The 13220-nt window shown below is 39.3% G+C and overlaps 1 protein-coding gene across 1 annotated transcript in view; it reads left to right on the top strand.

The window, feature by feature from the left end:
- The window catches only part of LOC142297272 (putative cation-transporting ATPase 13A4), a 243681-nt gene that overhangs the window by 175186 nt on the left and 55275 nt on the right, over positions 1-13220 (top strand). The window contains exons 19-23 of the mRNA XM_075341527.1: positions 660-784; positions 5358-5527; positions 6614-6736; positions 8742-8821; positions 10511-10553. Coding sequence (XP_075197642.1) covers positions 660-784; positions 5358-5527; positions 6614-6736; positions 8742-8821; positions 10511-10553 — 541 coding nt within the window. The remainder of the gene's footprint in view (positions 1-659; positions 785-5357; positions 5528-6613; positions 6737-8741; positions 8822-10510; positions 10554-13220) is intronic.

The raw sequence follows: 13220 nt of genomic DNA, 5'->3' as shown, positions 1-13220 counted from the left end.
ACGGCTTCTCCTTGGTTGTTCCCCTTCAGTGACAGATCTCTCCCTGTATGTGTGTGTAGGGGGAGACCTGTCACTCCAGGGTAGCAGGCAGAGTGAATCCACCAAGGCTTCTCTTGTCTGACTAGTTCCCTGTGTAGCTTGGTTCCCAGCGGCTTCTAAGGCTATGTGCGCACTAGAAAGTGCCTTTTTCTTAAGGAAAATCCGGACCCTCTTAAAGAATCTTGCACTCGTGGTAAAAAAACGCAGCAAAACCGCAACAAAATCCGCATGTGGTCTTACCGCGGTTTGCCGTGGTTTTCCGCTGATTTACCGCGAATTTACCAAGGACTTTCCACAGGTTGGTCCCTGCGGAAACGAAGTGACATGCACATTAATTCTGCAAATAAAAATCCGCAGGTATAAAAAAATGCAGTGTGCGCACAGCACTTTTTAAAACCCATAGGATTTTCTGGAATGACTGCAGAAATGTTAGATACATTTTTTGCAGCAAATCCACGGCAAAATCCGTGGTAAATCCGCAGCGTGCGCACAGGGCATGTTTTTCTCTGAAATGTTGCAACAAAGTAAGCTAAATGCAAGACAAGCACGACTCAAAGATTAGGACTTATAAAGGCCACAACGTCAATGTTTCTTTAATGAATTTTTTTTTATCTTAAAAGGGAAGAAGTGGAGCGTGACCTTGTATTTCTTGGTCTATTGATCCTTGAAAATCGACTTAAACCAGAAACCAGTTCAGTACTACAGGAACTCAGTGAAGCCAATATCAGGACTGTGATGGTCACAGGTATATTTTATTTTTTTTTCTGTCTTCATTTAATCAGTAATGCTTTGAGGAAGTAGCTTTAAATGATAATTTCTTTAATGCTGTGCTGTTAGAACTAGTGTGAAATCTTTCTTTTTTTAACCCCTTCAAGACATGTACCTTACAATGTAAAGTCAGCAAGTCAGTACCGGGTGTACAGTGAGCTCACGCCATACCTAGCAGATAATTGCTGTGTGTTACAGCCAGGACCTGCCTCAAAAAATCATGGGGGGAGCAGAGTTCTGCATGCAGTTGTTAGGGCTCGATTCCACTTGTGCACAGCTTTGGAAGCGATATGCTAATTACGCTCTGCTGCAGATGTCAGCCGCGAGTCATGCGACTGTGATCCGATCTTGCAATCGGATCACAGTTGCAGAAAAGAGGGGGAGACCACTTTGTCCCTCTCCTCTGCGGCCTGTCTCTGCGTACATCGCACTGCAGTTGGATGACATGCGAGTGCAGTGCATTGTTTCACAAGCACCAATAGACTTGTATGGGGGTGTGTGAACTGAAACTCGCTGCCAAACGCAGCATGCGTCAATTCACTACTCATGCTGATACAGCATTAGAAATCAATCGCAGATGGAGAATGCCCCATAGTTTTGCACTGGTGTGAGTGCAATCTAATGTTCATCAGATTGCACTCATCCGTGCAAAATGCAAGTGGAACCAAGGCCTACATCTATTAAATACTGGTCTTAAAATCTAACAACGGCGTTGACAGTGCACCAGTTTGAGGGTGTGCCATTCTATGCACCCGTCAGCGAACACATTACTTTATCACAGGGTGCCAATGGCTTGCTATGACAACTGAGGGTCAGCTGTAGACCATCCTGCTTGTCATTATGGAGTTCTTTTGAAATCCTGCCTGTGGCTCGGCTTCAAAAGAGACTGTGATTTTTTTCTATATACAGCAATGCTATGGTATTGTTGCATACAGCACAAGTGATCAGAGAATCATATGTTGAAGTCCCATAAAGAGACTAAATACAGTTAAAAGTAAATAAAAAAAGGTATTAAAAAAACAGAAAAAAAATAAAACATAAAAGTTAAAATTACCCCAATTCCCGCATTAAAAATAAAGATAAACAATTTAAAATAAATACACATGTGGTATCACTGCGTTCATAAAAGTCTGATCTATCAATATATAAAAATAATTAAACTGATCAGTAAACACAGTCAAAAATTCAAACTCCAAAATTACAATTTTTTGGTAGCTGCAGTACCAGAAAAAAATTCTATAATAAGGGATCAAAATGTTATATCTATCCCAAAAATGTATCAATAATAATGCTGTTTCCCCAGTAACAAAAAGAAAAAAAAAAGCTCTCGCACGTCTCTAAAAATAAAAAACATTACAGGTTTTGAATAATGGGGACACCAGCCCCCAAAATATTTTTTTCAAACTTCTGATTTTTTTTATCAATAAAATAAAAAAAAGGCTGGACTTGTTTGGTATTGTTGTAACTATACTGAAGAGAAAAAACATTTCCAGGTTATTTTTACCTATAAAAAAAGCAACAAAAAGACAAATATAGTTTCCTCCAAAAATTCAGCAATTACTCACAGCAACAAGAGGGCAACATTTTTAACCTGCCCAGGCGAAAGGATCTAATGCACTGACAGGATGCAGCAAGACCCCCAATAAAAATGGAGGCATCACAGGTGCAAAACACTAACGAAGCAACCACTCACAAACTACCAATGCACGGAGGTGGTGATTGCTCGGTGATAAAATTGCACGCAAAATAGACTTGTATGGGTGGGGCGTCGTTCACACATGTAGGTGTACAGTGTCTGGCTAGCAGCCTATTAGCTATGCCCATACTATTACACTAGGTGGGCTGCCCAGCACTATATGAGTGCACCATACAGGAACGGAGACCCCAGTTTACAATGCCTACATTAATGGGCCTGGCTGCATCCTGTATAAAAATATAATGTGCAGAAAAATATACAGCTCTGACAAAAAATCCACTGCACAGTTTTATAAAAATCAGCTTCTCTACATGTCTGACAACCATTCCATTCTAATGTCAATTGAATTCCAACCAGAGTACACCTCATTCTACTTCTGATTATGTGATCACCTGAACCAAATCTTATTTAATGAGGTAAAGTATTAAAAACACTGCTGTGGACAAGCTTGATGGCAAAACAAGTGCTAGTAATATCCCAAAAGTAATAGGAACGAAAAAATAACTTTTAACCATTGCAAAGGAGCTGAAAAGAAAAGTCTTGAGTGAGAAAAAGGGTTCAATTCTGGCTTTTCTAGCAGAGGGATACAGTGAGCATCATGTTGCTACCATCCTTAAAATTTCTAAGACGGCAATCCATTACAACAAAGTCAAGCAGCAAACATTGGGTACAACAAAGCTACAGACCGACAGAGGGCGAAAGCGACTCTCCACTGACCGGGATGACTGTCATCTTATTCAAATGTCACTCAGCAACCACAGGATGACATCAAGTGACTTACAAAAGGAATGGCAAATGGCAGCTGGGGTGAAGTGCTTGGCAAGAACAGTTCATAACAGGCTCCTAGAGGCAAGGCTCAAGTCATGAAAAGCTAGAAACAAGCATTTCATCAATGAGAAGCAAAGGAGAGCCAGGCTGAAGTTTGCCAAAGACCATAAGGATTGGACCATAGAGGACCGAAGTAAGGTAATCTTCTCTGATGAGTCTAATTTTCAGCTTTTCCCAACACTTGGTCATCTAATGATTAGACAGAGATCTAGAGATGCTTACAAGCCACAGTGCCTTGCACCCACTGTGAAATTTGATGAAGGATCGGTGATGATCTGGGGATGCTTCAGCAAGGCTGGAATTGGGTAGATTAAAACTTTGCGAAAGACGTATGAATCAACCCTCATACAAGGTTATCCTGGAAAAAAACAGTTGCTTCATTCTGCTCAGGAAATGTTCCCCAACTCTGAGAACTGTTTTTTCTATCAGGACAATGCACCATGCCACACAGCTTGGTCAATCAATGTGTGGATGAAGGACCACCACATCAAAACCCTGTCATGGGCAGCCCAATCTCCAGACCTGAACCCCATTGAAAACCTCTGGAATGTAATCAAGAGGAAGATGGATAGTCACAAGCTATCAAGCAAACAAAAACTGCTTACATTTTTGCAGAGGAGGAAACCAGGTGATCCAGCTCTACTGGGGCAAAGTCCGGCATGCACGGATACACTCTGACAGTGCAAGGGTCCAATGAAAGAGAAGAAAAAATGTCCAGCTTCCGGAATATTAGTAAAACTGCTGCAATTTTATTTAAGGACGTGAAAATTGACACAATGACAAAAATAGGGAGCCCATATGTGGCATAAGGCTACGCGTTTCGAACGCTGCCTGCGTTCTTTGTCAAGCCAAAGAACGCAGGCAGCGTTCGAAACGCGTAGCCTTATGCCACATATGGGCTCCCTATTTTTGTAATTGTGTCAATTTTCACGTCCTTAAATAAAATTGCAGCAGTTTTACTAATATTCCGGAAGCTGGACATTTTTTCTTCTCTTACATTTTTGCACCAGGAGTAGCATAAGATCACCCAAAAGCTGTGTGAAAGACTGGTGGAAGGCATGCCAAGACGCATGACAGCTGTGATTAAAAATCATGGTTATTCCACAAAATATTGATTGCTGAACTCTTCCTGAGTTAAAACATTAGTATTGTTGTTTCTAAATGATTATGAACTTGTTTTCTTTGCAATATTTGGGGTCTGAAAGCAATGCATTTTTTTGTTATTTTGACCATTTCTCATTTTCAGAAAATAAATACAAAATTTATTGCTTGGAAATTCGGAGACATATTGTCAGTAGTTTATAGAATAAAAAAAAACCAATTTATATTTTACTCAAAAATATACCTATAACGGGAAAAATCAGAAAAAATACAATTTTGCAGTGGTCTCTTAATTTTTGCCAGAGCTGTATACAAAATATATATAAGGTATTAGTTGATATTTTGCCCAGAATATGGATGCACACAACCCACGTCAAGGGTCTTGTTGCTGTAAATAACAGGTTATTTTTCCCACACAATGTATATCATAAAAACAAATCACAAAAAAAAATGTTAGAATTGTGGAGTTTTGTTCACAATTTCATCACACTTGGAATTTTTTTTTCCAGTACACTATGTGATAAAATAAATGGTGTCATTCAAAAGTGTAACTCACCCTGCAAAAAAAATAATCCCTCATATGTTTATATGGGACAGAATAATAAAAAAAAATTATGGCTCTGAAAGAATGGGAGGAAAAAATGAAAAAGCAAAAACAGAAATTGAAATTTGGATTAGCATTCAATCTGAGTAACATGCTCATATAAGAAAGCACTTATATATAGCTGTATCTAAAGTGCAAATGCAATACTTATTTCTAGTATCACAGTCCCATGGTCACAGAGAAGAAAGTGATATAAGTGGAGAGATATCGAGGGATTGCCATGCCCCTTTTTGAAGCTTTATATTTAACATTTAAGTATACAGTATCTACCGGAACATTATTGTCCTTTTCCTTGGACTGTCTAATCTTCTTTTGTTGTAGGCGATAACCTTCAGACAGCCGTCACTGTCGGTAAAAAATCAGAGATGATTCCCTCCAGCAGCAACGTAATTATGTTGGAGGCTTCTGAACCTGACAAAGACTTACCTGCTTCAGTCACCTGGAAATGTTTAACTGAAAATCAAGCAAATGGTGTTCCTTTAAAGGCTAAGGTACATTATATTACAGAAATTAAAAAAAATAATAATAATACTGTAATAACGGAGCTGAATTTATTAAAAACAGAGTAGGGTATGCACAGCTCCATGATCAAATACACCAAATTACATTTATGCTGCAGTATAAGGATTGAACTCATGTGCAGACTGGCCTAAAGGGGAAGAGAGGAATTCCCTGGTAGGCCCCTGTGTTGGAGAAAGCCACTCACCCCCAAAAGGAGAAGTATTTTGCCCCATTACATTATTGACTATGTATAGAAAAAAAAGTAGCATCTCATCATTCACTCAACAAACTACCTGTGCATTATTACATAGAATTACAGAGAAAAGTGTGAATGAGGCTAGCCGAGCAGTGGGGCCACAGAGCTAGTGTTACTGGTGGGCCCTTGGTAGCTCAGTCTGACACTGATTGAATTACTACATAGATTAGCAAAGAATGGATGTTCATACGATTTGAAACAATTAAGAAAATAAATATATTGACTGTCTAAAAATATTATTTGTCTCCAGCAATAAAAGTAAAAGTCAAGTGAAATTATAGTCAAATACCAACTCACATAAATTCCATGTTTTAAAAAGTGGCTTTCCAATTTGCACAATTTAGGGCCCCAATTTATCATTTGCATTTTGTTTTTATATCACTTTTCCTTTTTTGTCTGATATTTTTCGTTAATGCTGTTTGCAGGAAAATTCTTAAGAAAGGCACACGTGACTCGTGAAGCTTGTGCAAAAACAATTTAAGGCTACCTTCCCATGATCAGTATCCGTTGAGTTATTGATGCTGTAGAATTTTAGCATCTTAGTTTACTTGCATTTTTGTGTGTATTTTTGACACTGTGTTTTTTTTGTCAGTTTGGTGTGTAATCCTTTAAATAAAGCTGACTTGTTCTGGTATTGGCATCATTGCGTTCCGATTACATGCGTTTGATGCATTTCCACAATGCACCAAGAATGCATGTATGTTTTTTAGGTGCAAAATTTCCACATCTAATGCAGAAGATTCAGCGTACCCTAAGAGGTTTTTTATTTAAAACCAAAGTTTCTTAAATTTACATAATCTATTTTTTCTCTTTGTTGGAGTCCCAAATGAATGTTAGTGATGGATGGATTAATAACCCCACCACCCTCGGAAACTTCCACTTTGCAATGAATGGAAAGTCTTATCAAGTTTTAACTCAATATTTTCCCAATTTACTGCCAAAGGTAAGTTTCTTTACATTTTATACACTATGTTTAATTTAATGAAAAGTTCTCTGTTTGGTTAAAGTCCCAAAGGTTCATCTCTTTAGGCAGCAGAGTGGTCCTATTCTCCTATAATGAGCTGTTTTCTGATTTGCAATAAGCCATCTAAGGTCATAGGCTGGAGTCACACTTGCTAGTGACTCGCATCAGTATCACTTGGCACGGCGCACACTCTCCAGACATGAGCGTTTTAGCTGCATAGAAATACATGCAGCAGACCCGCTCTTATCCGGAGAGTGTTAGGCCATGCCGAGTGATGTGATGCGAGACTCGCAAGTGTGACTCAGGCCTTACTAACAGTTCACCAATACGTGTCCCATTTGTTTCCTTGTTGCATACAACTTTTTATGCCATTTAAAGAACCAGTCTGATTCTCTAACATGGGTGTTGTAATAATCATGCATCACACATAAAATAACAATTCTGGAGCACCATTTATTAGATCTCTGCATTGTGTTATTCCTCATATATTAATGTCAGAATTAACATAAACTATTTAAGGCTTTATTTCTTAAATGAAAAAATCAGTTTCTTCAATCACTTCTTTACACTTCTTTTTTATGATAGATGATGACTAAATATTATGAAAATGTAAAGAGGTTGATATTTTTTTTTCAGTAAAACTGTTTTCATTAGGGAAAATACCTGAAACCATTTTAACCCCTTCATGACCTAGGACGTACATGTATGTACTAGGTCGCCTCTCCCCAGTTACCGCTGGCTTGCACAACAAGCCCACCGTCATTCCCGCACATGTCAGATGATCTGATCCACAGACATGTGCGACTAACAGATCTCCCTGTGCCTGTTAACCCCTTAGATGACACCGTCTAACTTTGACAGCGTAATCTAACACGCTCTGGTGGGGATTGCACTGTTCCCTGCTGCCATCGGTGGCACCATGACACGATTACAGGGCATTAATGGCCTGCCATGACAAAACAGGGTCAGCTGATGATCCCTGTCGCTGCATCGGCAATCACAGAAATACAGCAGCGGTAGTGAAGCATCACTCTGATCAGGAGAAGCAATTGCACTGCAGTCATAAAGTCCCTTAAGGTACCTAGAAAAATCAGTAAAAAAAAGTAAAAACAAAAAGTTTTAAAAAAATATAAAGAAATAAAAGTTTAAATTCTTCTCCTTTTGCCCCATTGAAAAAAAACAAATTAAAAAAATCCCCACATATTTGGTATCACCGCTTTCAGAAATGCCTGTTCTATCAAAGTATAAAATACGGTCACACAACATTGCAATAAAATGCAATAACAGGCAATCAAAACATCACATTTATGGTATAAAGAAAAATAAAAGCTCAAGACACAAAAAGTTATCCATCACTTAGCCCCAGATCCTGAAAAATGAGAATACTACGGGTGTTGGAACATGGCAACAAAAGTGATATTTTTTATTTTTTTTTATTTTTTTTTTACCACTTAGATAAAACTAAAACTACACATGTTTGGTATTGAAAAATTTGTACTGACCCGTACAATCACATTTCCAGGTTAGTTTTACGACATACTGACCACAGTAAATAGAAAAAAGAACAATCGTTCAATTGCACTTTTTTTTGCAATTTCTCTGCACTTGGAATTTGTTTCCCATTTTTCAGTACAATATATGGCAATATTTATGATTTCATTCAAAAGTACATCTCGTCTTGCTAAAAACAAGTCCTCATACGGCTATATTGACAGAAAAATAAAAAAGTTACGGCTTTTTGAAGACGGGGAGGAAAAAACAACAACAAACAACAGAAAACGCTGGGGTAATGGGGAAAGAGGTTAAAGACGATGTCCCATACATGGCATAGAAAGTTGGGTATGTAGTCGTTTACAGACCTAAGCGCCACTACTAAACTGACACTTTGGAGGATTATTTTTTATCTATGCTGCTTTTATGTAAATGATAGGAGTTTTATAAAGCTTTATATCTTTATAAAGTTTTTTTATATTTTTGTTTTAAGGTACTATTAAATGGAACCATTTTTGCGAGAATGACTCCAAGGCAAAAGTCAAGTCTTATTGAAGAGCTTCAAAAATTAGAGTAAGTTTGAAACATTTCTTCTAAGGTTCACTCACCCTGGAGTGGTGCTTTCTAGGACAGCACTTTCTCCAATGTTACACTATGGAGTAGTGACAATTAGTGTTTGTTTCAGCATGAGAAAAAATAGCTGCATGCAGCAACTGGCAGCGCATATTGGATGGCATGCAGTCCGATATATGCAAACACAGACAATGGAGAAGCTGGAGAAATGAATCTCTCCATCTTCTCTGCACCTGTGACCCAATCCTCACATGTGAGAGAATCACAGCAAAGTGAATGAAACTCATCTCAGACTCGTGGCAGTTTAAGCCCAGTGTCATTAGCATATCACATCCAATACTCTCACATAAGAGAATCATTTGTTAGTGTGAGAATACCGTCAATAAAATCATGGGGAAATTAAAGTTTTGGCCTTTCTCTGGATTAACATAGCAAGGAAAAAGGCAGAACTGACTTTTTTCAGTCTTAATAATTATGTATTATTAATATACCCTCCATATCCTCAACATTGAAATTGCACCTTCAAGTAGGAAAATTAGTGAACATGTTAATGATATGCAAATGATGAAAAAAGGAAACCAAATTCTCAAAGCATCTCAATTTATTCAATATTGAATATGAGCACCTCATAAAGAAAAATGACATCCACTTACACAGACATTATCAGCAAGGTATTGGCTGTCTGAGGAATCATCTGCCATGCTGAAGAACTTGGGAGCACAAATCATTATGCTGGCTGCTCCCGACAAATGATTTTAGTACGGAGACACTGCAGGCCTTAGTAACACATTTGGGCCATGCAAGTTAGTGGCGGGCGGTAGCACAGCAGCATACTTGGCAATATCATGCTCCAAAATGGCTCCTGAGACACTTTGAAGGAATCCTGGTCAGATTTTGATGAATTTAACACCCAAATGCCTTTACTATGGCAGAACATTCCTCAGACAACCAGCAATTACATTATTACTAAAATGTGTGTATATTCCTATGCGAGGGCGCTCACACTCAAAATATATAATATATATACAAAATAAATCAAGATGTTTTAAAAAAATTTCCCACAGTTTCATTATTTGCATATCTTTAACATGTCTACCATTCCTGTGAGTCCCATATGTTCATGACTTTTCTTTCTTGGTGTTGTAATTTCAGTGTTGTGGACAGTAACTACAGTATACTACACTTATATTTACTACAGTAACTTACTGTGTAAGAAAAATATTCTGCTACTCCAACGTGGAAAATTGATAGTGGGATTTATTGGCAATTTCAATCCAGTTGGTTATAACGATTTGAGTCTATGGAAAATGAGAAAGTTTATAGTGAATAATTGGCTATAATAAAAATAGAAAATAAGCTGAAATAGAAAATGGAACAGAACAATAAAAATATAGAGAGCAGAAAAAGTTTACTGGACTTTAGTGTAAATATATCATTATGCTTTTTCTTTTATTGTACTTCTAGTCTGATGAAGGTCTGAGCCATAGATTGAAACATTAGCAATTGGATTGTAATTGCTAATAAATTACGCTATAATTTTCCAATTGGCAGATTTTTTTCTTATGTTTATTATGGAGTGGTATCCTATCTGAGCAACCCAAGCCCCACCCCCTTTTTTTGTATATTAACATTGATTACAGTATATTATGTATTATATAACACCTAAATGACCTCCATTTTTTATTGTAGCTATTTTGTTGGGATGTGTGGAGATGGAGCCAATGATTGTGGGGTAAGGAAATGTTAGCCTGATAAAACAAATGATTTACTGTGACATGTCCTATATTGGCATACAGTATCAGATGCGCCTCTATTTATTCCCACATGCCAAAGACATACTAATATACAATGTAGGTGGTGAGCCTCAATGTGGACACCAATAACAATGTCTGTACAGCACTGCAGAATGTGTTGGTGCAATATAACTATAAAAAAAATATACTGTATATCATTAATAATTACACACATTGCATACTAAAAACATCTTACTTTATAGTCTAGCTGTGCATCTTTTAGATATGACTAATCACTAAATACTCAAGATATCCCCAAAGGAGTATAATTTCACTGAAAGGGACATTCAATAAAAAAATATAACCTTTATTAGGGTAAATATAATTATTAATAACCTCTCATGCCAAATTACAATATCCTGAGATTCAGTAACTGGGGTAATAAAATAAAGAATCCACAATACACAAACTCCAGTCTCTCCCAACATGAACTAATGTACACAACGTCTCAACGCATTTTGTTGCTGTAGTTGCAACTCATCAGGAGACATCAAAAGTAAAGTGAGACTAAACCCATAAAATCATAATAAAAATGGATCTCCAATTTCTTCTGTACCCAAATATGTTAGAGATAATCTATAAATAGATTTAAATATCTTGGTTTATCTTCAATACCAGTGGGGGTCCCACACATTCACTCTTCCCAATATCGCTCAGATATTATTGTACAAAATTATGGCTTATTGGTAAACCCTTATTGCCACTGATCCTTTGCTGAAAATTTAATTAAGCAATATTACTGACAAGATTGTATCATTTATTTCACACCTCCGGTCACATAAATTTTGTCAGTTGCTGTAGCAAGGAATATAGTTAATGTTGCAATGCAAAAGCCAAATTGCCAGATCAACACAGCACCAAGTTATATACTGTGATACTGTGTAACTAGGGATGGGCAATCCTGATCTCTAAAGATCGGCGATCGTACCGATCACTTAGTGATTAGTGATGAGCGAGCATGCTTGTCACTACTCGGTACTCGCACGAGTATCGCTGTACTCGGGCTGCTCGGCGGGGACCGAGTAATCTCGCGATACTCGTGCTGTACTCGTGGTCTTCATTTCTGCATGTTGGCGCTCTTTTGAGAGCCAGCCCTCATGCAGGGATTGGCTGGCAGACCACTGCAATGCCACAGCCCTGTTAGTTGTGGAATTGCAGTGATTGGCCGGCCTGCACAGCGTGACCGAGCCTTTATACCGGCCGGCGCGCTGTGCTCTGCTTACAGCTATCCAGACAGTGAGTGCAGGGAGAGTGTCGCTGATTCAGGGAAAGCTTTGCGGCCCTTTATAGCTTTTTCAGTTGCAGGGCTGCAAACAGTGTGACCAAAAGTCCTTCTCAGGACTATTCTAGTTGTATACAGGCAGGCAGGGTATAGCCAGGTCGGAGTACAGTAGCAGAGTCCTTCTCAGGACTACTGTTGCTATATACAGGCAGGGTATAGCCAGGTCTGAATACAGGCTAGTGACCAAAAGAGTCCTTGTCAGGACTATTGTACCAGTATACAGGCAGGCAGGCAGGCAGGGTAGTGGTGACCGTATACCAGCCTTCATCATATCTGGGGCTGGTGTACACAGTGTAAAACAGTCCAGATAGTGTCTGACTTGTCTGTAATTGTCGCTCCCCAAAAAAACCTGTTAGGTTCTTATTGCGTCCGTGCTTGGTTTTTAAAACCGCACGTGTGTGCCTGTTGGTGGCAGCGTACAGGTGCACTTGTGTGCAATTTCCAGAAACTTTAATATAACGCACAAGTAGTGAATATACACGTCAGCAGTGCACAGCATTGCAAAATGCGCAAGGGCATTGGCAAGGAACAAGGAAGTGGACGTGATGGTGGTGCAGGCAGAGGCCGAGGTCGTGGGCAAGCTCTAATTTCGCCACAACAAAGGGCCACATCTAGTCGCTCGCACGTCCTGTCCCAAATTCTTGGGGACCGCAGCAGTACACCGCTCTTGAACCAAGACCAGTGTCTACAGGTTGTTAGTTGGATAGCAGATAATGCTTCCAGTCAGATTGGCACCACCACAAACACTCTGTCTTCCACACGGTCAAGTGTCAGTAGCCGTGATACTGCACCGCACATTTCTGAACCTGATCCTCCTTCCTACCACCAGGCTGAGTACACGTCCTCCTCGGACATTAATGATCCCACACTTGGACACTCGGAAGAGCTGTTCACGTTTCCATTCACACATTCTGGCCTCTCGCCAGCTCATATTGAAGTGGGTCATGAGGAGATCGTCTGTACAGATGGCCAAATATTTGAGCAGCCACGTTCTCACGAAGTTGGCAACGTGTCTCAACAAGTGGTGGACGATGATGAGACACAATTGTCAGGAAGTCAGGAGGAGGAGCAGGGGGCGGAAGAGGAAGACGACGTGGTGGATGATCCAGTAACTGACCCAACCTGGCAGGAGGATATGCAGAGCGAGGACAGCAGTGCACAGGGGGAGGGAGGCGTAGCATCACAACAGGCAGTAAGAAGCAGGGTGGTGGCCCCAGGCAGAAGTCAGGCAACCGTTCCCCGGAACAACACGACGACACAAGGTGCCTGTACAAATGTTAGGTCTTCCCGAGTCTGGCAGTTTTTTAAGTTGGATCCAGATGAT

The sequence above is a fragment of the Anomaloglossus baeobatrachus genome, chromosome 3, assembly GCF_048569485.1.
Source record: "Anomaloglossus baeobatrachus isolate aAnoBae1 chromosome 3, aAnoBae1.hap1, whole genome shotgun sequence".
NCBI lineage: Eukaryota > Metazoa > Chordata > Amphibia > Anura > Aromobatidae > Anomaloglossus > Anomaloglossus baeobatrachus.
This window is presented reverse-complemented; position numbering and strand designations above follow the sequence as displayed.